Source organism: Pelophylax lessonae, assembly GCF_965119305.1.
Source record: "Pelophylax lessonae genome assembly, chromosome: 9".
Classification (NCBI taxonomy): domain Eukaryota; kingdom Metazoa; phylum Chordata; class Amphibia; order Anura; family Ranidae; genus Pelophylax; species Pelophylax lessonae.
Window position 1 is genome coordinate 85,334,001 of NC_138776.1, and position 27,837 is coordinate 85,361,837.

General features: G+C 44.4%; 1 protein-coding gene across 6 annotated transcripts in view; it reads left to right on the plus strand.

Annotated features, from left to right (window-relative positions):
• Window positions 1-27,837, plus strand: part of IDE (insulin degrading enzyme) — a 168,325-nt gene that overhangs the window by 42,232 nt on the left and 98,256 nt on the right. For all 6 annotated transcript variants that reach the window (XM_082267651.1, XM_082267650.1, XM_082267652.1 and 3 more), the window contains exons 5-6: window positions 4,138-4,260; window positions 25,724-25,836. In XM_082267651.1, coding sequence (XP_082123777.1) covers window positions 4,138-4,260; window positions 25,724-25,836 — 236 coding nt within the window. The remainder of the gene's footprint in view (window positions 1-4,137; window positions 4,261-25,723; window positions 25,837-27,837) is intronic.

Below are 27,837 nucleotides of genomic sequence, written 5' to 3' on the forward strand. Positions count from 1 at the left end.
AAAATTCACTCTTATGGTCCCTAAGTGTTTTGCTATGCCGCATCCTTATGAGGATTCCTTGCTTAAAAAGTGGACGGTCCCACCTGTAGTGGACTGGCGGGTTTCCAGGTTAAATAAAGCTACCTTCATTCTGGTTGAGGAGTCCCCGGCTTTTAAAGATCCGGCTGATAGGAGGGCCGAGGCTCTGGCCCTCCATATGTTCACTGTGGCTGGTTCGGCACTTTGGCCAGTATTTACTATTGCTCTGGTGTCGCAGTTGGTCCAGGGGCTACAGTTTATCGGTGATCCCTCTTTGGTGCGGTTCCCTTGATTTATAGGCTGTCTATATCAGCAGTGGCTCTTAGGCATATTTCTTGGCTAAAATGCTGGTCTGCGAACCAGACTAAGAAGGCCTTATCTGATCTCCCCTTTTTTAGGGGATCGCTGCTATAGAGCTTCCTTGGATGACACCGTTGAGGGTCTCACAGGGGGGTAGAGTACTCTGTTTTTACAGGCTACCAAGGGCAAAGAGCCCCATAGTAGAAGTGGGCCATTCTTCTCAGCTCATAAGAGGCCTTTTTGTTCCTCAGGGTCTCAGTCATTGGGTCCGGCTACAAGATTGAGTTTCGGTCTTATTCTCCCGAAAGATTTTTCCCTTCCAGCCTGCATTTGTCCCCAGATCGCTTACGGGATCTTTTTGGGGCAGTGCATGACTTGTTACTTCAAGGGGTGATTGTCCCGGTTCCGACTTTTGAACATTTTCTGGAGTTTTACTCAACCCTCTTTTCAGTTCCTAGGAGGGAAGGCAAGGTACGTCCAATTTTGGACCTTGAGGCGCTAAACTGCTTGTGCGGATACAGAAGTTCTGAAAGGAGTCAAATCGCACGGTAGTGGCATCCCTACCTTAGTGATTTTATCACTTCTATCGACATCAAGGACACCTACCTTCACATTCCAATATGTGCCGGTCACCAACGCTTTCTCCGCTTTGCCGTGGGCAAGGAGCTTTATCCGTTTATGGTGTTACCCTTTGGTCTCGCCTCCGCTCCTCAGGGCTTCCCAAACGTGTTGTCTCCGGTGATAGCATTGCTACGTCAGCGGGGGATTGCGGTTCCAAAGTACCTGGACGATCATCTTCTGCGAGCGGAGTCTCCCAACTGCTTTGAAGGATACTTTGGCGATTACTCTGTGATTACTCTGTTTGGTTGGATTCTGAACCCTCAGACGTCTGCTCTGGTTCCGTCCACAAAACTGTACTACCTGGTTCTGACTCTGGACTCTGCCTCAGAGTGTTTCTTCTTCTGGAAAAACTCCAGAAAATTGCAGGAAACAGTTCAGCTTCTATTGTCTGGGCTTACATGATATTCTGGGTCTGATGGTGTCTACCTTCGAGGCAGTTCCATTTGCACAGTTTCACACGAGATCTCTGCAAAAAGAGAACCCAAAGTCTCTAGACAATCTGATCCTGTTGATCCGGGGTACGAGAAGGTACCTGATCTGGTGGCTTTGTTCTCCAGCACTTCGACAGGGAAAATCCTTCTCTCTCATCCCCCCCCACCCCCCCTGTACTGGACGGTTTTCACCACAGATGCCAGCCTGTCCGAGTGGGGAGGTGTCCTCGGCACAGATTGTGCTCAGGGGGCCTAGACACCTGGAAGAGTCCAGACTGACGATCAATGTCCTGGAACTCCGAGCGATCAGACTTTGTCTGGATCATTGGACAATTCGTCTTCAGGAGTGTCCGGTACGTATTCAATCAGATAGTGACACAACCATGGTCTATTTCAATCACTGAGGGGGCATAAGAAGTGTCCTGGCGGCTTGGGAAGTAGCCGGCCTTCTAAGGTGGGAAGAACGATTCATTCCAGCCCTCTTTGCTGTACACATTCCAGGGGTGGAAAATTGTCAGGCGGATTACCTCAGTCGACAGGCGTTAGACCAGGGCGAATTGTCCCTTCATCCGGAGGGGTACTCCCGAGGTGGACCTGTTGGCCTCTCGTCTCAAAAGGAAGGTACAGAGATTTGTGGCATGGTCTCTGGATCCTCTGGTCAACAGACGCATTAGTGGCTTCTTGGAGTCCATATCGTTTGATTTACGCCTCCCCCCTCTCAAACTTTTGCCAAGACTCCTGTGGAGGATGGAGGCAGAAGGGGATTCTGGTTTATCTAGTGGCTCCAGACTGGCCTCGCCGGTCTTGGTACGCCGATCTGGTAAAGCTGGTCGCCGATGCTCCTTGAAAACTTCCTCTCAGGGAAGATCTGCTGTCCCAAGGGCCAATCTTCCTCCCTGCTTTACAGTCGCTGGCTTTAATGGCTTGGCTGTTGAAAGCCAGGTGCTGAAGAATGGAGGGTTGTCTGAATCGGTGATTCCTACGCTGTGAAAGGCTACAAAATCTACCGCTGGGAAAATCTACTATCATACTTGGAAGACTTATATTGCGTGGTGTGAGTCTCTTGGGGTTCTCCCTTACTCCTTTTTGGCGGCTTGGCTTTCCTCCAACGGGGGGTGGGGGGGGGGGGACTGAGCAGCGCCTGGCCTTGAGTACCATCAAGGGCCAGGTTTCGGCCTTGGCAGTTTTCTTTCAACGTCCATTGGCCACACATTCTTTGGTGCATACCTTTTATCCAGGGGGTTCAACACTTGGCTCCCCTGGTGCGGTCTCCTTTGGTGTCATCAGTTCCCCAGAAACCTCCCTTTAAAAATATTCTGGAGATTCCCCTGCTTGCGTTGTCCCAGAAGGTGGCCTTTTTTGGTGGCTATTATTTAGCTGGTGGGCGTATACCCCCTGGGACTGACCCATAGGCATAGTCACGCTTTCCCTGGCTAGTGTCCTACTCCTGTAGGGGCAGTATAACCCAATGGTCAAGAAGAAAAGGAGCGGTGTCCGTCAATGAAGAGCAGAGAAAGGGATTTTACATTTTCAAAAATCACTTTTTTTTTTTTTTTTTAAGTTATATTTATTGAGTTTTAAAAGAAGTACATAAACACAAAAACGGCCACGCAGGGTCAAAAATACACAAAAACATTAAAAGGAACAAACAATCCCAACATCCCCAGACCCCAAAACACCCCCCTCCCCCCCCCCCCCCCCCCCCTCAGGCAACCCCACAAAAAAAAGGTCCATGGAGTCAAAACAAAAAACAGGTAAAAAGTCCCTCAAGGGCAGAATCACCAATCTAATCCTTTCAGTTTAGTAACACAGGAGGGTAGATACTATGGCATCGTGGGAACAACGAACGAAATGCAGAGCAGATGGGAAAACAGCCGGCCTGACATGGCCGAGGCTCAGAGGGCATAGGTCTGACATGCCGGTCGGACTCACCCAGTTCAGTCTAGGCAGCCGTCACGGGACTCTCAAGCCAAGCCTGCCAGACCTTCTCAAATTTTGTTGGGCAACCCCTACTCATATATGTGGCTCGATACAGCGGCAAAGCAGTATTAATCAACCCCTTCCAATAAGAGATCAAGGGCGTGGTAGGTTTTTTCCAGTACAGGATCAGAGCATTTTAGCATAATAGAGCAACAGGGACAACAGTGTGCGCTGAGCTTTCTTGGGTGCTAAACCATCCACTAAACTGAGTAAGCAGACTGCCACTGTCATCGGAACCTTTTATGGAAGTAACCTCTAAAATACAGTTGAGTATGTCCCTCCAGTAACCTCCAACCAGAGGACAAGACCAGAATACATGCCCGAAATCAGCCGGAGAGCAAGTGCAGTGCCAAAAATAAATTTTGTTATTCGAAACTATCTGGCTTCAGTGTGTTTATGGCAATTGTTAAAATCTCATAAAAAAAAAAAAAAAAACTTTCCTGCATATACTTTCTATCCAGGGATGTTGGTGCCTTTTTTGAACCTGTCACCAACCCACACCACAATCTCTACCCTTGTATAAAAAATATAGTTATCCTTTAGGCCTATTGCTTTTTAACTCTACATGTAAACAGTATTGCATAGCTATTGAGTATAAATACTTGATGTGCTGCCAAAGGAAGATTAGTGATTATGCCTAACCTGTTCCCCTTACCTCACCTGAAGTCTGAGGTCAGAAGGATAGATAACAAGAAAAGTATGATGCAAATGTTAAAATATTTAATATGAGAGGAATAGAACCCAAGAATATATCAGTTTTAATTTAAATAACTTTGTTTCTTTCCAGGTAATAAGCTCACTCTTGAAGCAAGGCCAACACAGGATGGGATGGATGTCCGTGAGGAACTGCTAAAATTTCACTCAACTTATTACTCATCGAACCTCATGTCTATCTGTGTGCTGGGCAGAGGTAAGAGTTTTTTCTTTTTATACACGTTTTTTTCTTTTTGGATTTCTGTTTGTATTTAGTGCAATATAATCTACAGTGCAATGTGATAAAAGCATAGGGTTTTTTTTCCTAATTTTGATAATCTGGTAAACTAAAAGGGTCTAAGAGGAACATTAGCGTGGTAGGGATGTAGCAGCATTTGCAATGTGCATCCATGCATAATTGCACATGTTGGCAGACTTAACTTTTTTAGTTTTCCCTCTTCCAGAGGTGCAAGGTTCACATGTTCTATTGCTGCTGTAACCATCCCTTGCTGTTCTTTTGGAGCCCATCTCTTCCTCTGATGTAAACTCTTGCACGATTGTGCCAGAGATGTGGTGGTTCCTGGCTTCTACTTTTCACTTATAGATGCTGAATGTGTACATTGCGCATTTGCAGCTGGCAGTGTAAAAAGAAAAATGCTAAGAATCCAGTTTTTTTTTTTTTAACTTCTATTTAAACATATTGAATAGGACCCAGCGCCGGAGGAAGCAATTAGTTCTTTATCCGAGCTTTGATTTGGTTGTTGTGGGTTACGAAGGTCAAAACAAGACCGGAGGTGTGTTGGTAGCATCAAATGTTCAGGCAGTGCAACAGTGTAATTGATAATGCTTGCATAGTAGGGGGAATTCAAGTTTTTACCTCGCGGTATTCAAAGGGATGTATGACCTTGTTTGGCTAGGCCAGAAACCAGGAAGTAACTGAAGAAATGTAAAAAAATTATCTTTTGTTCACTGATGGACACAGCTCCATATCTTCTTAGAGCTGCTTATGCTGCTCTCTCTTCAGGAGGACTAGGTGGAAACAAATTTGGCAATGCCCCTGAGGCAGTCCCAGGGAGTATACCTTAACTTCCTGCTATAGGACTTCAGTTTTTTTCTGCCTAGTTAGGAGTAAGGATCTGGCTCCCTGCTGGGATCTCTGCGGTCCTGGCATTTTTTTTCCTTTTTTTTGAATGGAATTTTTTTTCTTCTGTTGCCTTCCTTCCTGGGAATAGTAAGGTCTGCGCGATCTTGTACCTCAAGGCTCTGAACCACTTTGGATGGAGTTTATTCGCACAGTAGTGGCATTCCTTCATCAAGGGGACTTTCTGGCCTCTGTCGATATCTAGGACGCTTATCTTCATATTCCAATATATGTCTGAAGGACAGAGGGCTGTCAGAGTCCGTGATTCCTACGCTGTTGAAAGCTAGGAAATCTACTTTCAGGAAGGTTTATCATTGAGTTTGGAGGGCATATATTACTTGGTGTGAGGTTTTGGGGGGGTTTCTCCCTGTTGCTTTTCTGTCTCGTCTGCTGGAGTTTCTACAACTAGGTGTAGATCAATGTTTGGCTCTGGGCACCATCAAGGGCCAGATTTCTGCCTTGGCCATATGTTTTCAATGGCCATTGGCTGCAAATTCCTTGGTCCACATTTTTGTGCAGGGGGTTCCCCATCTGGATCCTCCGGTGAGATCCCTGGTACCTCCGTGGGATCTCAATTTGGTACTGTCGGTACTTCATAAGCCTCATTTTGAAAATATTCATGAACAACTTCTACTCACTCTCACAGAAGGTGGCCTTTTTGGTGGCTATTACTTCTGCCCGTAGGGTGTCTGAGTTGCCTGCGTTGTCTTGGCGGCCCCCTTACCAGGTGGTTCACAGGGAGAGAGTGGTGTTATGACCCTGTCAGGCATTCCTTTCTAATGCCATCTCGGGGGTTCGTTTAAATGAGGATATTGTGTTGCCGTCTTTGTGTCCTAAGCCGAAACATCCTAAAGAAATTGTCTTGCACGCCTTGGATGAGGTTTGGGAAATCAGGGTGTACCTGGCGGCGACGGAGTTATTTGTTTGTCCTTAGATGGATCTCGTAAGGGGCAGACTGCATCTGCTGCGACCATTTCCAGATGAATCAGACCGACGGTGGTGCAGGCCTATTCTATTAAGGTTCAGGTTCCTCCTTTCCCTGTCAAGGCGCATTCTATGAGGGCGCTTAGTGCCTCCTGGACCTTCCGTCATCAGGCGTCAGTGGTTCAGTTGTGTAAGGCGGCTACGTGGTCCCCTGTGCACATATTCACAAAGTTTTATTAGGTGGATGTCCTTGCATCTTCGGATGCTGCATTCGGCCGCTAAGTTTTGCAGGCTGCGGTTGCAGAGGCTCCTGCCTCTTGAGGGTGTATTTTTTACCTGGCTGTGAGTGCCAGTTGTTGCTGGTTGTGAGTGCCAGTTGTTGCTGGTTGTGAGTGCCAGTTGTTGCTGGTTGTGAGTTGTTATGTATTCTTCTGACACTGCTTGTTACAAACTGAAGTCCTATAGTGGGAAGTGAGGTTATACCCCGTGGGAGTTCCTCAGGGGCATAGCCAAATTTGTTTCCGCCTAGTCCTACTCCTGAAGAGAGAGCACCATAAGCCCAAGGGTCTAAAAATATATGGAGCTGTGTCAGTCAGTGAACCTCAGAAAAAAGGATTTTACGGTAAGTCAAAAATCCATTTTTTTTTTTTTTAAAGTGAGTTATGATATACTTGTTTTGAGCTATGCCTTGTGAGGTGCTATTGTGTTATTTTGATGCAAAAATACTAAAGTTCTAAGCAGCAGCTTCAACCCTAACCCACTCTCATATATACATGCTTATAAACCATTAATATCCAATGGAGTAGCGCTTCTTACATATCCATATGTGATCATACTCTTTTTAAATACCTCTTTCTGACACATTATTAAAAAAAACCTCAAAATGCAAATCTATAAACAATGAAGACAATAATAAAGTCTTGTAAACCGTTTTTCTTGTGATGTGCTTCCGCCAACAATCCACAATTTCGTGCTATGTAGGGTTATACAAGGCTTTTGTCCCTCTTAGTGGACATATAGTATCTCCGTGGGTTTGCTGATAACTCTTCCTGGGCTCTATATACCAATTCTTCCTTTGGATAATTGGTACTGCCTCTTAAAGACACACTGCAATTCTCTCCTTCTCAGCACCATAAAGGAAGAAACCCTACACATGACTTTCCCTCTAATAAAGTTCCTTGACCCTGTGGTAAAATTCATAGCGGAGGAGAGGATTGAGGTGGGTCTTAAAGAGGCTCTACCTGGATATCCAGAGGAGCTTTTGGCATACAGAGCCCAGGACGTGGGATCACCACCAGGGAGAGGTATCAGTGAACCAACAGACACTGTATGTCTACTGAGAGGGAATAAAGCCTTTCATGACCCTACGTATCATGTAAGGTCATGGAGCCCAGGTGAGAGCACAACTGATGGTGGTGACACGGAATTGTAGGTGTGTGTGTGTGTATGTGTGTGTGTGTATATATATATATATATATATATTATAGAGAGAGAGATGCCGATTTTCGGTAATGTGATATATCGCGGTATCCCATACCCACAGTATTGTTATTGTGGTCATTTTTAAAATACGGTGCTTTTCTGCTCTCCAAGTCTGCCTTTTAGATTGATACTTTTCACTTTTCACTGAGCTGGATGACTCTTTCACTTAACAGTTCACTCACTCAATAGAAACAACTCTGGTAATATGATCCTAGATTGAGAGAGCTTAGCTCCTCCCTGTAACCAATCGGACGACTCCCAGCACACACCCGCATGCTTCCTTCCCGGGCTCACACAGACAGAAACACTGCCTATTACAAGCAAGTCTTTGCAAGTACCTTTATCATATACTGTCACTGTATAGATAGAGATATGGAGATAGACATATGGATATATATATATATATATATATATATATATATATATATATATATATATATATAATATATATGATAGACATACAGGCATGCATGCATAGCAGCATATATATTATATGCACAGGCATAGCAGCCCAAATTACATAATTATATAGCCATCAAGCCGTGTCTGGCCTACCTGATGACTAGTCCTGGCGCTCAGCTCCGATCCGATGGCCTGCAGGAGGATCAGTGTTTTTATTTATAAATTACTTTACTATTGCTTTAGGCCTGGTTCACATGTATGCGGGTTGACGGCCCACATTTGCACACGCATAGCAGCCCATTGATTTGAATGAGCTTGGGCTGCTATGCCTGCATTTTCGGCTGAAAAAAGGTGCATGCAGAATTTAAAAAAAATGCAGTGGCCGTGAAATCCATCCTGCTTTTGCACCATGCAACTTACCTGCAGTTCCTGTACACGCAAACTGTGTTTTTAAATGCTGGGCCCACATATATAAAAACGCAGAAAGCTTGCCAGAACAGGAACTGCAGGTAAGTTGCATGGTGCAAAAGCAGGATGGATTTCAAGGCCACTGCATCATTGGGCTGCTATGCCTGTGCAAATGTGGGCCGCCAACCCGCATACATGTGAACCACCAACCCGCATACATGTGAACCAGGCCTAAAGCAATAGTAAAGTAATTTTATAAATAAGAACACCAGTCCTGCAGGTTTAACCACTTCTGGACCGCAAGGATTTGCCCCCTTAATGACCATGCCATCGGATCAGAGCCGAGCGCCAGGACCAGTTATCCCCAGGTAGGCCAGACACTGCTTGATGGCTTATTATAGGCCTGGTTCAGAGTCTGTGCTGACTGACTATATAATAATGTGCAAAAGTGAACCAAAGTCCCTAAATTCAGCAATAAAATAAAGTGAGGTAGAAATTTAATAATTGAATACCGTGATAATACCGTGGCAAAACCTTAATCAATTAATCGCAGCATGGAAATCTGATGCAGTCACATGCATGCGTATATACAGTGCCTTGCGAAAGAAGTATTCGGCCCCCTTGAACTTTTCGACCTTTTGCCACATTTCAGGCTTCAAACATAAAGATATAAAACTGTAATTTTTTGTGAAGAATCAACAAGTGGGACACAATCATGAAGTGGAATGAAATTTATTGGATATTTCAAACTTTTTTAACAAACTGAAAAATTGGGCATGCAAAATTATTCAGCCCCCTTAAGGTAATACTTTGTAGCGCCACCTTTTTGCTGTGATTACAGCTGTAAGTCGCTTGGGGTATGTCTATCAGTTTTGCACATCGAGAGACTGAAATTTTTGCCCATTCCTCCTTGCAAAACCGCTCGAGCTCAGTGAGGTTGGATGGAGAGCGTCTGTGAACAGCAGTTTTCAGTTCTTTCCATAGATTCTCGAATGGATTCAGGTCTGGACTTTGACTTGGCCATTCTAACACCTGGATAGGTTTATTTGTGAACCATTCCATTGTAGATTTTGCTTTATGTTTTGGATCATTGTCTTGTTGGAAGACAAATCTCCCAGTCTCAGGTCTTTTGCAGACTCCAGAATGGTCTTCTATTTGGCTCCATCCATCCTCCCATCAATTTTAACCATCTTCCCTGTCCCTGCTGAAGAAAAGCAGGCCCAAACCATGATGCTGCCACCACCATGTTTGACAGTGGGGATGGTGTGTTCAGGATGATGAGCTGTGTTTCTTTTACGCCAAACATAAGGTTTTGCATTGTTGCCAAAAAATTTGAGTTCGGTTTCATCTGACCAGAGCACCTTCTTCCACATGTTTGTGTCTCCCAGGTGGCTTGTGGCAAACTTTAAAAGACCCTTTTTATGGATATCTTTAAGAAAGGACTTTCTTCTTGCCACTCTTCCGTAAAGGCCAGATTTGTGCAGTATACGACTGATTGTTGTCCTATGGACAGAGTCTCCCACCTCAGCTGTAGATCTCTGCAGTTCATCCAGAGTGATCATGGGCCTCTTGGCTGCATCTCTGATCAGTCTTCTCCTTGTATGAGCTGAAAGTTTAGAGGGATGGCCAGGTCTTCGTAGATTTGCAGTGGTCTCATACTCCCATTTCAATTTATCGCTTGCACAGTGCTCCTTGGGATAGTTAAAGCTTGGGAAATCTTTTTGTATCCAAATCCAGCTTTAAACTTTTTCCACAACAGTATCTCGGACCTGCCTGGTGTGTTCCTTGTTCTTCTTGATGCTCTCTGCGCTTTAAACGGACCTCTGAGACTATCGCAGTGCAGGTGCATTTATACGGAGACTTGATTACACACAGGTGGATTCTATTTCTCATCATTAGTCATTTAGGTCAACATTGGATCATTCAGAGATCCTCACTGAACTTCTGGAGAGAGTTTGCTGCACTGAAAGTAAAGGGGCTGAATAATTTTGCACGCCCAATTTTTCAGTTTTTTATTTGTTAACAAAGTTTGAAATATCCAATAAATTTCGTTCCACTTCACGATTGTGTCCGGCTTGTTGATTCTTCACAAAAATTACAGTTTTTATATCTTTGTTTGAAGCCTGAAATGTGGCAAAAGGTCGCAAAGTTCAAGGGGGCCGAATACTTTCGCAAGGCACTGTGTGTATGTGTGTGTGTGTGTGTGTGTGTGTGTGTGTGTATATATATATATATATATATATATATATATATATATATATATATATATATACATAACTGTTTGTTGGTGGAAATAGAGAAGCACATTACAAGAAGAACTGTTTGAGACTTGTATTGTTTTCATTGTTTATAGATTTCCACAGGTTGTTTAATTTAATTTTCTCTGTCGCTCATTGACAGACGTAGTCCTCTTTGATTCACATCAATTGGGTTATGCTGCCTCCGCAGGAGTAGGACTAGGCAGAAAGAAAAAACGTTCTGGCTCCACCCTAGGGGCAGTCCCAGAGGGTATATCCTCTTCCTGTCTGCTACAGAGAATCAGTTTTTTTCTGTCTAGTCAGGAGTAAGGACCTAAGTTCCTTGCTGGGATCTCTGGTCCTGGCAAGATTTTTTAGAAAAATTTTTTTTCTTTTAGGTAGTTTTTTGTCTCCAGTTTTCCTGTGAGATCTTCAAGCAATCACGCCGGATCTGGGCGACGGGCTGGATGTTGAGATCCAGTGGTCACCCCAGCCGGCCTACGAGCGCGCGCAGACCATTGCATTGCGCTTGGTCGGCCGCGACACATTCAAGTAAGTATGCGGGGCCGGGCGACGGGCTGGATGTTGAGATCCAGTGGTCACCCCGATTCAGCCTACGAGCGCGTGCAGACCAGAGCTCCGCGCTGGGTCGGCCGCGACATAGTCCCATTGGACGGGGACTGACCCTGCGAGTTAAACGCCTCGCTTGGACGCCAAGAACCAGAGAATCAAGGCGTCCGTATTGGTCAACAACCCCCCACTTCGGTGGAGAGGGTATTGTGAAGAGAGGGTGCCTGTGGGTTCGGTATGGTGAGTAAATGTTCCCCCTTCCCCCCCTGTGGGGTCTTTGGGATACGGGCCCCTCTGTGTATGGTCGGATCCTTTCTGACATTAAAGTTCCTCCTTGTAGCCTATGACATGTTCACATATCCCCTGTGATAGTGTGATCTGGTTTGGGAGCTGACACTTCAGCAGGCTTGGTTTGGGAGCTAACACTCCAGCAGGCTTGGTTTGGGAGCTGATACTTCAGCAAGTCTGGGGTTCTCTAGCAAGGAAGCCGAGTTCGATTTGCTATAGTAAACACATAGGAGGTATAGCCTACCTTAGATCGCCATACTCCCGCAGGCCGACAGGCCGCCATCAGCTGTTTTCAAAGCATGCAGGCCGCTGTACTGGAGGAGCCACGCTAGATCGGCAGTCCGCCGCCATTTTGTTGTAGACCGCATGTCCTGCATTGTCTACACAAGCTGCCCGCAGGTCACGCAGGCCGCCATTTTTTCGTAGCCTATTGTCTCCTGCATGGGGGCGGCCATGTTTGATGTGCCCAGCAAACCTCGAGGAGCAGCTGGGAACGCCGGTAGGCGTACACAGGGGGCGGAGCCACTTCCTTTCACCCGGGAAATCTAGTGCAAGACTTCCAGTCTGCACAAGACAACGCTGACAGCAGTTTTAATAAGAAACTTCTTTGCATCTGGTGATGAGCTCTTGGGGTCTCTCTCTCTCTTTCTGGGGGTCCTAAGCAGGTACACTGAGGGGCGCTATTGCGCTGGTGAATTAAAAAGAAGTATTTTTTATTTTAAAAAAAAAAAAAATGTTTTTTTCTTTTTTACCGGCAAAGTGTCCTGGATTAACATGGACCCTGCCACATGTATCTCCACCTGATCCCCTCAAAGTGGCTGCAGGCCCCTCCAGTTCCCCACTTAATAGTGAGTCATTGTCAGCAGTTTTGGAAATTTTTTGTCTATCCCGGGTGGAATTGGCTTGTCAGGGACAGGGCGCAAAGAAGCGACCCCCGCTTACCCCTATTTCATCTGAAACTTCTGATTCAGAGTCTGAGCCTATGCCTGCAGTTGCAGATACCTCATCTGGGGTTGGTGACTCGGGTACTGTCTCTTCAGACAGTGAGGAAGATGTTTCGGCATCTACCTTAGCCCGAGAGGAAGCGTTAGTAACGCATTAATTGTATATGTTCGGAGGTTACACCATCAAAAGTAGCTGATACTGAGATCCCATTTGGTACTAAGAAACGCACCAAGATGGCGAAAGTATTTTCCTTACCCAAGTGTTTGGTAATGTAACTAAGGAGGAATGGGGTCATCTAGGACGAGCCCCTACCATTTCCTAAACGCATTAATAGGCGTTATCCGTTCGAGGAATCACTCCTCAAGAGATGGATAGTACCATCTGTGGTGGATTTTCCAATATCCAGATTGAACAAAGCTACGGTTATCCTATTGGAGGATGCTCCGTCCTTTAAAGATGATCGTAAGGTGGAAGCTGTGTCTCGCGCCATCTTTTCCCTAATTGGGTCAGCTTTCAGACCAGTAATTGCTACTGGTCTAGAATGGACCAAGTGGCTCAGAGGGGAGAGATATCCCCCAGGCGGTATCAGATCTGGTGGAACAGATGATACAAGAGTTACAGTTTGTCTGCGACATTGCACTAGACGCCACTCCACTATTGGGGCGAGCATCAGTTTTCAGCAGTGGTCCTCAGGCGTACACTGTGACTAAAATATTGGTCGGCAGACCAAAGCTCCAAGGAAGCTTTGGTTAAATCTCCCTTTTCAGGGTGTGCGCCTATCTTGGGGCCAATTTAGATGAGATTATTAAGGATCTCACTAGAGGAAAGAGCACTTTCTTGCCACCAAGTACTAAGGGTAAAAGATCCCGTCAGAGACGGGGGCCTTCTTTTTCCGCTCATAAAAAGTTTTTTCAGCCCACGGGCGAAAAAAGCAAAGTCCGCCAAAACTCCTTCGGGAGGTTTTTTAAGGGGCGCTGGTCGGGCAAGCAAAAGCCCGGCTCTTCCGGACCTGAAGATAAGACTACTAAAGCCTGAAGGTGCGCCCCCGCCCATAGCTGGGGCAGGGGGGACGTCTTCGCCGGTTTCCGCAATATTCGACTATCCCCGGATCGCTTAAGAGCTTACGGGGGGTAGTCACGGATTTAATGCAACAAGGAGTGGTGGTCCACGTTCCTTGGACAGAGCATTTCAAGGGTTCTATTCGAACCTTTTCACAATACCCAGAAAAGAGGGCAAAGTGCGTCCAATTCTGGACTTAAGAGCACTTAATCTTTTTTATCAGGGTACAAAAATTCAAGATGGAGTCCATTCGCACAGTAGCGGCCTCCCTGCATCAGGGGGATTTTCTGGCGTCCATAGACATCTAGGATGCCTATCTTCACTTTCTTATTTATGCAGGACATCAGCGTTTCATGCGTTTTTCCGTAGAAAGAGTACCATTATCAGTTTCTGGCGTTACTCCTTGGTCTCGCCTCGACTCTCCGGGTCTTCACAAAGGTGTGGGCCCCAGTCTTGACGTTGTTACGACAACGAGACATATCGATTCTAGGTCACCTAGACGATCTTCTGCTCCGTGCGGCTCTATTACTAAACTTAGAGATCACCATGACCTCTTTGCAAGAGTTCGGGTGGCTGGTGAACCTGCAGAAGTTATCTTTGGTTCCCACCAGAAGGCTGGAATATTTGGGTCTAATTTTAGACACATCCAGGCTTGCATGAGGGTCCTGGGTTTGATGGTGGCTTCCTTTGAAGCAGTACCAGTTGCCCAGTCCCATACCCGAATCCTTCAAGGAGAGATTCTTCTCAGGTGTAACCGAAATCCAGATTCCCTGGACAATCGGATCCGGCTGAGCGAGTGGACCAGGGAGTCCCTGGTCTGGTGGCTTCGGTCTCCGATGCTCAGCCAGGGGAAGTCATTCCTACCAATATTTGGACGCTTATCACCACGGATGCCAGTCTATCCGGGTGAGGAGAAATTCTCGGCTCAGGGGCTTTGGTCCCTGGAAGAGTCCAGGTTACCGATAAATGTATTGAAACTGAGAGCGATCAGACTTTGTCTGATTCACTGGACCGAGCAGCTCCAGGGCAGCCCGGTTCGGATCCAGTCGGACAATGCCACAGCAGTGGCTTATGTCAATCATCAAAGGGGCACCAGGAGTGTCCTGGCGGCCATAGAAGTGGCCAGCATTCTTCGTTGGGCGGAACAAATGTTCCAGCTCTCTCTGCGGTATTCATTCCGGGGGTGAATTGGCAGGCAGATTATCTCAGCCGTCAGATTCTGGATCAAGGGGTATGATCCCTTTATCCAGGGATATTCCACCAACTGTGCCCCCGTTGGGGCACTCCGAATGGGAGCTGTTGGCATCTCAGCTCAACAGGAAAGTGCGGAGGTTTGTGGTTCGTTCCCACAATCTTCTAGCAGACACCGCAGACATGCTGATCGCCCCGTGGGGGCAGTATCAGCTACTTCCCTCCTCTCAAGTTACTGCCAAAGCTTCTTTGCAGGATAGAGGTGGAGGGAATCCCAGTTATCCTGGTAGATCAGGACTGGCCTAGTCGGCCTGGTACGCTGACCTGGTCAGGCTGGTCACAGACCTTCCTTGGCGACTTCCTCTTACGGAGGATCTGCTGTCGCAGGAACCGATCTTTCATCCTGCTTTACGATCGCTGGCTTTAACGGCCCGGTTATTGAGACCCAGGTGCTGAAGGACAAGGGATTGTCAGCTTCAGTTATTCCTACTCTAGTTAAAGCAAGGAAAGCGACTTCCAGAAAGATGTATCATCGTACATGGAAGTCTTATATTGCGTGGTGTGAATTCCTTGGGTTCCCTCCACGTCTTTATTCGGTAGCCCGAATATTGGCTTTTTCTGCAACAGGGAGTTGAGCAGAAGCTGGCCTTGAGTGTTATCAAGGGTCTGTTTTCAGCATTAGCTATCTTCTTTCAGAAGGTTTTGGCTACTCATTCCTTGGTGCGGAATTTCATCCAGGGGGTGCGACACCTGGCTCCGCCAGTGCGCGCGCCGTTACCATCCTGGGATCTTAATTTGGTGGTGTCGGTTCTTCAGACACCTCCCTTTGAAAATATCAGGGAGATTCCCTTGCTTACTTTATCCCAGAAGGTGGCCTTCTTGGTGGCTATCACTTCTGCACGCAGGGTGTCAGAACTGGCTGCATTATCCTGTTGTTCCCCAGATCTGGTGGTTCATAGGGATAAGGTTGTTCTTCATCCGAATCCATCCTTCCTTCCTAAGGTGGTTTCAAAGTTTCATTTGAATGAGGACATTGTATTGTCTTTCTTATGTCCTAAGCCCTATCATCTTCGAGAATTGCGTTGCATTTCTTGGATGTAGTTCGGGCGATCAGGATATATTTGAATACTACGGATTCATTTTGTAAGACGGATTCACTGTTTGTGATCACGGATGGCCCTAAGAAGGGGTTGCCTGTTTCTGCCGCGACCATCTTTAGATGGATCAGACAGACGTTGGTATAGGCTTATTCTATCTAAGGGTCGGGATCCCCCGTTCCCTGTTAAGGCGCATTCTACTCGGGCGCTTAGTTTCCTGGACCTTCCGCCTTCAGGCGTCAGTGGTTCAGGTTTTCAAGGCGACTGTTTGGTCGTCGGTTCATACCTTTACAATATTGTATAAGGTTTATGTGATGGCATCGTCAGATGCCTCTTCTGGCCGCAAGGTTCCTGCAGTCCGCTGTTTGAGGAGACTGTTGGTCTACCTCGAGGGTTTGTTGGGTAGGTCTCATCTGTTTGCTCGATGAGTCCCTTGATACTTCTGGTTGGCTCCGGTTGGGCCTTCTAGATTGGATTTTGATTTCTGTCAATCCCACCCCTCATTTGTGGCACTGCTTCTGGATGTCCCAATTGATGTGAATCAAAGAGGACTACGTCTGTCAATGAGCGACAGAGAAAATTGGATTTTTGTAAGATCTTACCGTAAAATCCTTTTCTCTTAGCTCATTGACAGACATAGTACCCGCCCCTCTATCATTGAGTTGGGTTGGGTTAAATTCTCTGACACTGCTTCGTAACAGAACTGATTCTCTGTAGCAGACAGGAAGAGGATATACCCTCTGGGACTGCCCCTAGGGTGGAGCCAGAACGTTTTTTCTTTCTGCCTAGTCCTACTCCTGCGGAGGCAGCATAACCCAATTGATGTGAATCAAAGAGGACTACGTCTGTCAATGAGCTAAGAGAAAAGGATTTTACGGTAAGATCTTACAAAAATCCAATTTTATTTAATTTTGAGGTTTTATTAATCGCCTGTCACAAAGCTGTATTTAAACTGCGTGTTTTGCCTCTCTAGACATAGAAAGGCTTTTGACACTGTTGACTGGCTCTATTTTTGGGAGGTATTGAGGAGGATGGGGTTCCCCATGCTTTTTATTCGCTGGTTACAAACGATTTATCAAAGCCCTACAGCTGTAATTGGGTTGGACAGAGACCCTGTCAGCGCAATTTGCATTGTACAGTGGTACCTGGCAGGCTGCCCTCTCTCTCCTGCCCTTTTTGCAATCACAATGGAGCCAGTAGCTGAGGCCCTACGGGTATCTCCACTTATCCATGTTTTGAGGATTGCATGGCTGGTGGAGAGGGTGGCTCTGTACGTGGATGATTTGCTACGGTTTCTAAACGATGCAGGTCCCTTCTTGGAGGGGGCGCCTCAGACTCTAGAAGCATGCTCTAACATTACTGGTCTGAAAATTAATTGGTCTAAGTCCTTACTCTTCCCAATTTACGCTGACGCCCCAAAATGTGCTCCTCCGACTTTGCAGATGCAGTGGGTAGTGGAGTTAAATATTTGGGTGTCAGTATCTATATGTGCTGCAGATTGTTAGGCTCAATCTCCTTCTTCCAGTGTACCAGGCTTCAAAAGTTTGGTTAAAAGCATGGGAGAATTTACCCCTGTTCCTCCTGGGCGTGTAATTTTGCTAAAAGTGAAGATACTCTCCAAATTTCCTTTTCAGGCACTTGCCCCACTGGATTCTGAAATCTTATTTGTTTTTTACACAGCTTAACCCACTCTTCTCTTCCTGTGGGGATCCTTCCCACCACGATACAAATTGACGACTTTGATGATACCTACCCTCAGGGGGGCTTAACCCTGTCAGATTGCTATAAATATTTTGGACATCACAGCTAGTAACAGCTAGGTGGTGGCTTTGCCCTGACAGGTATAATACCTCTACAATTTTGGACGTGGTGATCCTAAATTCTTTGGAGGCCCTACAACAACTTTTTTTTTTTTCCGTGGCCCCAATGCCCTCTACTCCTTGACACCATCTATGACAATACTCTAAAAGCATGGAAAGCGGGCCTAGCTTACAGGGCTATACCACATAGCATAATACCTCCAAATACTCCACTATGGTGTCATCCATCCATATCACATTTTTACACTCTCCCGGATCCACAGGCATGGGCCAAATATAAAATTACTTCCCAAATTCTTGTTAATGGTTCCCTGCGACCCCTCTCATCCCTTTCTACTGTTTATAATATCCCAGCTTCTCATTCATTCAGATTTTTTCAGTTGTCTTATGCTTTCCATAGTCAATTCCCTAACACTTACCTCAGGTTGGAGCAGTCTGAGTTGGAACACATTCTCTCGATTGAGTGTAAAGAGAAGCCCACTTCAGTGCTATGCCTCCCTCCCTGACCTCTGTGCCCTTCGCCGGAGGTGGTTGAGGCATGTACCTGAGCTTGATGAGGACTGGGAGGACGTCTGGGACCTCCCTTTTTTCGTCGTCTGGTCTCCCAAAGGGACAAGCTCATCCAATTTTTAAAATTGTGCATAGAACTTGGCTTTCCAAGATTGCTGGTGATGTGATTATTCCCTGGTGGATTTCTCACATATATTTTGGAGTTGCCCCCTTATTGTCAAATACTGGGAGGAGGAAATCGCCTATTAATATTTCAATAACTGTGATCTCCCTGGTACCTACAGTGAGCATCTGTCTATTGGGGTTAGTGGAGGAGCTATTCCCTGCAATGGGAGGGCAGACCACGCGGAGTTTACTAAAAGCAAAAAGAAAAAAGAAAGGGCGCACCGACCTAGCGCATTATCCTCAATAAAAGGCTTTATTTAAGTAACATTAAAAATAGCTACTCACAGACCTAGATAAAAACCAAAACCTAAGAGACAGCCATGACACAGTGGCTCTGAGGAAGAGGCTAGGCCTCAAAACGCGTCAGTCATCTCATCGGTCATGGACGATTATATGGACTAAACACGGACATTTGAGCAATCCAGCTTGACACGCTTTATTTTTATCTACGTCTGTGAGTAGCCATTTTTAATGTTTTTTAAATAAAGCCTTTTATTGAGGATAATGCGCTAGGTCAGTGCGCCCTTTCTTTGTTCTTTTTGCTTTTAGTACCGGTGGACTACCCCAGTCCGATAAGGGCAGCAAGACCTTAGCCATCTGAGAAGCCAGTTGTCAGTCCCGTGAGGAGTGTGGTCGAGGGGCTTGGATACCAAGCGCAGGAGAAGGGTGGTTTCACCTTTATTTTTTGGAGCTTTCACGCTGAGTTTACTTATGTTTTATGCCCGCAAGGTCATAACCATGTCTTGGAAGAAAACTGCTCCTCCTTCCCTCAATTTCTGGCAGCATCTGGTAAATGTCACCCTGCCTATGTATAAAGATACCTATTCTCACAGGGGTTGTCTGAAGAAATATGATAAAGTATGGTCCAAATGGCTAGCTGACCTAACCACAACCTCAATGTTGGCTAAATATTAATACGTCCGGGTACTGTTAGGCCACTTCTTGTTTTTTGGATATTCCTAATAGAGGCACAGGATTTTCCACTTAAGTAAGAAATGCTGGATCTATGTTTAGATGTGAGCTTCGTAAAGCTATTAAAAAAAAAAAGTGTGTGTTTTACTTTACATATGGTATACTTCAATACCTACTTACTATTAGCAGCATAATGACTAAAAATCAGTGTTAATTGAGAGTGAAGTTCTTCTTTAATCTTAATCGTACAGGACACACACAAAATATTTATAGGCCCTGGGTTATAGGCTTGCACCATCAGGTGATTTGACACTAGTAGAGCTTTTGAGGACATGCCCCTTGAGTGCCTCCTTTTATAACCCTCCCCCCTCCGTGAGTCCTCAGTTTATTGTTCGTGTCTCTTTGTTACATTTGCTATACAGTTGAGATGATAGCTGAAGTGACCCTTATTTATGTATCATCTTGCCATATGTAATTTGAATGTGTCTAATTGGTTTTCTATTCGTATGCATGCTTATGATGCATTTATCATTTATGGGAAAGCTGTCCAGGATAATGTATATTGGAGACAGGATTTATACATTGTCACGGATCTTAATAATAATTGATATGAAGAAGCCTAGGCAGGTAGGGACCTAGAGACCTAAGTAAGATAGGGAACTCCCTTACACACACCCAGACGATTGAGTGGTAAGTGTTTATGTATGTACATTTGTAAATAACCCTAAAGTGATAATGGCTTATTTTATGCATGCAACTATTAATTAAGTAGCTTTATTGATACGTTTCTAGGGACTATCAAGGCGCAATGTGTTCCTCCGTAAGGGTTAGCCTGCCCGTGGTCTTGAGAATGCCAGTAGGCAGATTGACATAGCCAGTATAGTAGTGTATAGTGTATTTTTGAGTGTGACCACATTAACTCTCAAAAGAAACGCCTGGCTGGTTGACCGCCCTAGCCAGTGAGTAGTTGCGCTCTCAGTAATACATAGGCCTACTCTCATTATTTATTTATTTTTTCCCAGGATGAAGGATTCCTTAGGTAAAGGGAAGGTCTTCGCATTGATCTATAGCATCATGTAGGATGTTAAGAAAATAATGTTACAGAAATGAAAGGAATTCAATGTGTTCACAAATTGATAGTATGCTTTTATTACATGTTATAGTTTTTTTTTTTTGCTTAAGACTTTGAGGCTTCCAACAACTATTGGTAAGCTTATGGGATGTGATGGGTTCATATTATTGAGCCCATTCCCAATGCACTGTTTAATTTGATTGCTTTGTGAGAAACATGATATCGCTACTAAATTACATGTATTTAATGGTACCAAAATTCCTCTCCTGAGGAACCTGATAGGATAGATTTAAATTTTAGGAACACTGCAGTTGCAAATTTATAGAGAGAAATTAAGTGTAAAATACTGTAATGTTTTAATGTAGGCGTAAAGTTCCACCATAAGATAATGTCTTTATTTGTTTAAAATATTTTGCGAAATTGAGAAGTTCGCTTAGCTTTTGTACTGTTTGTTCATGAAGAAATCATTCTTTGCTTAATTTTTTATTTTTTTTTCCTTTTGATTTTATTTTTGGATTTTTTCAGTCAGCCCTTCCCTGTCTTCTAATGCCACAGATAGAAACAGTGTATCCAGATTGGTGCAACCTCTGTAAACCTTGGAAGCTGTACTCTGACCCCATCATGCTGTGGGGCAGCCTGTAATGTTGCTCCAGGCACTGGATTCTGCATGGTCACTCTCCTTGGCACTTATTGCAACACTTGTCAGCTGCAGGGTGCTATACGTGCCTAGGGCCATGGCCCATCCCTATAGAACCCAGTCCTTGAAGACCCCTAGGGGGGTATGCCCAGAAGAACCTGGTACAAGGACATCTAACAGATGACCCCTGGGCTCTTGCCATGCCAATAGGCCAAATCTGCTTTGGCCCTCTATTCCATCCTCCTTGTCAGTCTCTGACTTTAATGGCATGGCTGTTAAATTCTAGGTCTAGGCCGATGTCCGCCGGTCACACTACGATCGCTCCGGTGAAGGGAGAAAGGCGGAGCGGCTTATGTAAACAAGCCGCCCGTCATTCTCCCTGGTGTAAAAATGAAGATCAGACGGTTCTACTATGTAGGACCGTTGATCTTTGTTTTTACACCAATAGCCATGTCCCTATACAGTTAGAATCACGCCCCTAGGACACACTTAACCCCTCCCTCTCCAATACAGTTAACCCCTTCCCTGCCAGTGTCATTTTTGCAGTAACAGTGCATATATTTTTTTTTTTTTTTACCAAACATGGGTAGCATAAAACAAATTGGCCGAAAATGTTAAAACATTTTGATTTTTACATTTTTTTTGGGGGGGAATTTCATATAAAAAATGTGAAAAATATTGTTATTTTTGCAAAATTGACGCTCTTTTTTTGTTTATAGCGCATGATCAAAAATCGCACAGGTGATCAAATACCACCAAAAGAAAGCTCTGTTTATGGGAAAAAAAGGACGTCAAATTAGTTTAGGTACAGCGTCGCACGACCGCGCAATTGTCCGTTAAATCACGCAGTAAAAAAAATCGCAAATAACCCCCTGGTCTTTTAGCAGCCATATCCTCCGGGGCTTAAGTGGTTAAAGATGGAGGGGTCTATGAGTCTGTTATTCCTACCTTGCTAAAAGCAAGCAAAGTTGCCCTGGGAAGATCCACTATCCTACATGACAATTTTTTTTTGCCTGGCGTGAACATAGGCACTTTAATCCTAGTATTTACTCTGTGTCTCACATTTTGGCCTGCACTCAGGTTTTGACCAGAACTTTGCTGTAAGTGCTCTGAAAGTACAGGTTTTGGCCTTATCCATTCTTTCTTTAACCACTTAAGCCCCGGAAGATTTTACCGCCTTCCTGACCAGGGGGTATTTTGCGATTCGTCACTGCGTGACTTTAACGGACAATTGCGCGGTCGTGCGACGCTGTATCTAAACGAATTTGGCGTCCTTTTTTTCCCACAAACAGAGCTTTCTTTTGGTGGTATTTGATCACCTGTGCGATTTTTTTTTTTTTTGATCACGCGCTATAAACAAAAAAAGAGCGTCAATTTTGCAAAAATAGCAATATTTTTCACATTTTTTTTATATGAAATTCCCCCCCCCCCCCCCCCAAAAATGTAAAAATCTAAATTTTTTAACATTTTTGGCCAATTTGTTTTATGCTACCTATGTTTGGTAAAAAAAAATCGCAAAAAGCGTATTTTGATTGGTTTGCGCAAAAGTTATCGCGTTTACTAACAAAGGGAAAGATTTTTGTTGTTTTTTTTTTTTTTTTTTTTTTTTTAACGCGTAATGGCGGCGATCTGCAATTTTTTTTTTTTTTTTTTTTTTCGGTACTGCGACATTGCGGCGGACAGATCGGACCCTTGACTGACATTTTTGCCACTTTTGGGGTTACCAGTGACATTTCTACAGTAATCAGTGCTATACATATGCACTGTTACTGTAAAAATACACTGGCAGTGAAGGGGTTAACTTTTTTTGAAAGGGAGGGGCTATGTGTGTCCCTAGGGGCATGCTTTCTACTGTGATTGGCTGTGGCTTCAGATGTATGAAGAGTGATCAACGGTTCTACATAGTAGAACCGTATGATCATCCCTTATACACAGGGGAGAATGACAGGCAGCTTGTTTACACAAGCCGCCTGACTTTCTCCCTCTCCCCCGCCGATCGCAGAGTGACCGGCGGACATCGGGTCCGCCGGTCACACGTGCGGGGGGGTCCGTGACCACGCGGGAGCGGAGTGCGCCTCCGGCGGCGCGCGCTCGCTCCCTAGACCCTCACAAGCTAGTGACGTAGCCCTACGTCACTTTACCTGTGAGGGGCTGACCGCCGACGTAGATAGTCGTGCGGCGGTCGGCAAGTGGTTAAAGAGCTTTAGCTTTGCTCTTACTTTAAAAAAAAAAAAGATTATTGGTTTATCTCGCATTAAGCCTCCATTCCTTGGGATCTCAACTTGTTTATCACTGCCCCGCAGAAACCATCCTTTTAAACCCATCAGTGATATTCCCTTAGATGGCCTCTCCTGCAAAGTAGCCTTTTTGTTTGCTTTCTCATCTGTCAGATATGTCCCCAAGTTGGTGGCTGTCTCAATGTAAGGATCCTTTCCTCTTATTTCACAAAGATCAGGTAGTCTTACTCTTAAGACCTTCTGTTCTTCCCAAAGTGGTATCAGTCTTCCACATAAATAAGGACATAGTCTTACTATCCATATGCTCTGCAACAAAGGAAATCTCACTTCATTGCCTAGACCATGGGTGTCCAACCTTTTGGCCTCTCTGGGCCACATTGAGTGTAGAGAAATTTTCTCGGGCCGCATATAAAATATATACTATAGTTAAGGTATACAAGTAATAAAAATAAAATGCCGCCACGCCCTTCCCGCGCCACCGCGGCCCCCCGCAATAATTTAACACAACTAGAGGATGATCAAATTAAATTGAATCAGTATACAGAGGTTTACTTCTTCTGAGCGATAATAAAGGAACACTCTAATGATTTGAAGTGGTCATGGTGGTAGGAGTCAGAAACACTGCACATGCTTCCCCCCCCCCCCCCCCCCCCCGAGGCAGCCTCTGCCTACCATTAGTTGGAAGCTGCTGTGGCCGTGCCCCCGACCTGACTTCCTTCCTCCCCAGCAAAAAACAAATTGTCAGGGGGCAGTGGGCTGCATTGCCCGAGGTTCCGGGCCGCAGGTTGTACATGCCTGGCCTAGACGTAATCAGCCATTAGAGTCCACTTCAAAGCTACAGCTTCATTCAGACAGATGGATTCTCTAGCCAAGGGGAAATCAGGCCTTACTATATGTGCAGTGGTAAGGACCAAATAAGGATAGTGGGCCTGAAATTGTAGGACTTTCAAGGGCATAGGGTTAACTCTAATGAGCACACATGAAAATAAAATTCAAAGATTTTATTAAATTCTTGATTAAAATACCAGACTGATACTTAGATTCTATTAAAGCTATAGACGTCATAACACAAGGACATCCTATACATAGTTCAACGCGTTTCACAATTGAATTGAAGATAGCTTCTTCAGGAACCATCATAGTAATGTTATATCCTTATATCTTGAGAAAAAGACAGAGAGGAGAGAACAAAAACATCATATTATCAGTATGTCTCTCGACAGTCTACTCTTTTCATATGAACGCTAACAGTCATAGGTTTAAAAATCTTTAACAAAGTAACAGTGCTCACCAGCATAACAGACTCTACTTTTGGCATTAGTTTGCCAGATTGGCTCAATCAGCTCGCCAGACAGGCATACACGTCCAACCGATTCCCCAAGGGCTGGTGTGAGTCACCAACCAGACCATGGGGATGTTGCAGACCGGACCAGACTTCCTCTAGATGGATTCTCTATTTTTCCGTTCCAGGACCTCGCAATGGACACTCTGCTTCCAATTCGTCCATTGCAAAATAATAAATCCAATCGCTAGAGCTTACACACTCAAGGACTAATCTCCTCTTACACTTTTTTTGTACCCATTCCACCAGATTGTGGGAGTTTCCTGGGTTTTTCTACACCAGGCTGTTTAAGGCTGCAATCTGGTTCTCTGTCTATACTGTTTAACCAGTTTGGTGTCCAATTTTCTGCAGATGCAGCTTTCAGCCACGAGGCTCGTGCAGCAACTCTGAGATTTGTGTTTTTGTGTTTAGATTCTGCTGAAATTGCCTTTTTTTTGTATTCAGCTAATACATATGTAAATGCATTCATACATGTGTAATGTGATGCATAATGTGAGTTAATTAGGATACTGAACCAATGATCTCCACATATTATAAAGCCAAGCTTAGTGATAGTGCTGATGGTGGCTTTTCTGCACATAGCAGTAGTTGTCCTCTTAGCATCTGGTACAATTCCAAAAGAAATGTGATACCAAATAGCAATAGGCTTTTTATAGAGTGCCATGTACATGTTTTTGTTGCTGGGACACATCCACTTGATGTGAGCGTTATGTTTTTATTTACTTCATCTATTAAAGTGTAACTGCAGGAATATATACTTCTGCAACTCAAGTCGTCTTTTTTTTTTTTTTCTTTAACCTTTATAGCAAAATAAGATATTTTGCATTTTCGGTTTTGGTCAAAAATTTCCATTCGGTGCACCTTTACTCAAAAGGGCTTATCCCGGGGAAACTGGGATTGACGTTTGAAGCCTAAGATCATATCAAAAACATCCAAGAAGGCGGTGAGTTTAGGGCAATCCCAGAACATGTGGAGATAGGAACCCAGGTAAAGGCAACATCTTGGGCACATAGGCTCATGCACCAGATACGTGAACTTATCCTTTGTTACTGACTTGTGCACATTTACTCTGTAGTTAATAAGGACCTTAAGGGCATCGGTGTTAAAAACAAAATTCCATTTTCTTTCCCCTTTTATCTTCAAAAGGTATTTGCGCCAATATCAAAGGCAAACATTTGTTGGCAGTCCTTTTAAAAAAAAAAAAAAAATTGATTTTTTTTTTTTTTTTTTATGGTTCATAGAAACTCTGGATGAATTGACAGATTTGCTGGTAAAACTGTTTGCAGAAGTAAAGAATAAAAATGTTCCTGTCCCGGAGTTTCCTGAAAATCCCTTCACACAGGAATACCTCAAGGTAAGAGAACTCAGCACTATAATATGGTGTTAAAGATGGAAAGGAGAATCCAGCATATAACCAACTGTATATAATGAAAATAAACTGGTAAAATACTGCTGTTGTTTTTTGGGGGGTTTTTAGCGAAGACCAATGATTATGGTTATTTGAGTACAATAAAATATCTCAATGTAGCCTACCCTTATACCTTTTTATTATATACAATTTATATTGTATATAGCCAGCTAGTGATGGAGGAATCTACAAATCTTTTATGATTAATTCATCAAAGTATTTCAAATGTACTAGATGCAAAAAAAAGTGACTGGTCACTAACTGTAACTGGAAGGTGTTGGCTAAGAATTACACTATAAGTCTTCTACAGCATACACCAATGAGAGAGCCGTGTTTGCCTGTATGGGGATGGAGAAGTGTTTTATGCATCCCCATGCAGGTAGTCCTATTCATGTCCTTTGGGATGCAGCTGCTGCACAGACACAGCTGCTTCTCCCAGTTTGACAGCTGATGCAGTTTGACTCCATGCTTACTGAAGACTGAACATTCTATGTCTGCCTGATCCTTAAAGTATATGTAAACCCTCATCTTGTAAAAAAAAAAAAAACATTCAGTTTTAAAAATAAATGAAATGCAAGTGTGTGTGTGTGTGTGTGTCACTTTTTTTTTTTTTTTATAAAGGAACTCATGACCTCTGCTGCATAAGGAGCTTAGCTATGTTCTCATGCCTAGCGTCCGTTTTTAATAGGAAGAGAGTAACTGGCAGGAACACAAGGTATTTCATGCAAAGGAAGCAATACAAAGAGAACAGGATACTTTCATACAAGTACATGGTACAGCAGGCATATATCGGGAATAGATGTTGGGTTTACATACTCTTTTTAATAAATTTTCTAACCCCCTGAAGTGAACCCATAACTTGCACTTCATCGTCTTTATTCAGACTCTAACCTATACCTCAACATTTATACTTAAAGCGGAACTCCACCCAAAAGGGTAAGGTCCGCTTTACGGACTCGTCCCCCGCTCCTCTTGCACTTTTGAGGAGGTGGGGGAGGGGAGCAGGTACCTGATTTTGACCGGTATCTGCTCCCACTACCGCAGCGCTCGGGAATGGAAGTTCTCCTCCCTCCCACCTGCAGTCTTCTGGGACACAGGTCCTAGAAGACTGCATTCACCAATCCAGTATGCGCCGCACGCATGCGTAGTGGGCACCCGGCTGTGAAGCCACAAGCTGTCACAGTCAGGTGCCCATAGTGAAGATGCCGGTGCTATCGAGGGAGGACAGAGGATGAAGAAAGCTGGGGTGAGCTCACCACTGGATCCTGAGACAGGTGAGGTGGCTGTTTTTTAAAAGTCAGCAGCTATACCTTTTGTAGCTGCTGACTTTTTTTCTTGGCCACTCCCGCTGCTTTCTGGCATATATCAGGCTTACCGTTTCCAATCAGATGGTGCCACCAGCTGGTCACAGAGGCGATAAGGCTAGATTGAAAAAAACAATACTGGGGTGATGTCTGATATCTTCAGCCATAATCCCAGTAAACCATATATATATATATATATATATATATATATATATATATATATATATATATATATATATATATATATATATGTATTGCTGTTGGCAAGTGGTTAAAAGCCCAGCTCCAGAATGGTCCCTCCTCCCTTAAAGCACCCCTGTGCCTTTTATAAACTTAAAGATGCATAAGGCTCTTATACAAAGATTTTCTTCATGGGTGTTTGGTCTAGTTGTGTGATGCCACAGAACTCTTCTAACTGGTGGTTTGTGAAATCTGTAGCAAATGGCACCACAAAATTACATGTAGCTCTGTTTCCTGCAACACTAAGTCAGAAATGGTTTGATGAAGAAGCCTCAGGGGATGGGTCTTTGATGACTCTGAATTCAGAGATAGTGGGTTATTAGGGTGATTATTGCAGGGAGAGCGTTTTTTATTTTAAAGTGTTTGTAAACCCTTACGTATACCCTGCTGTTTGCAGTGTGGA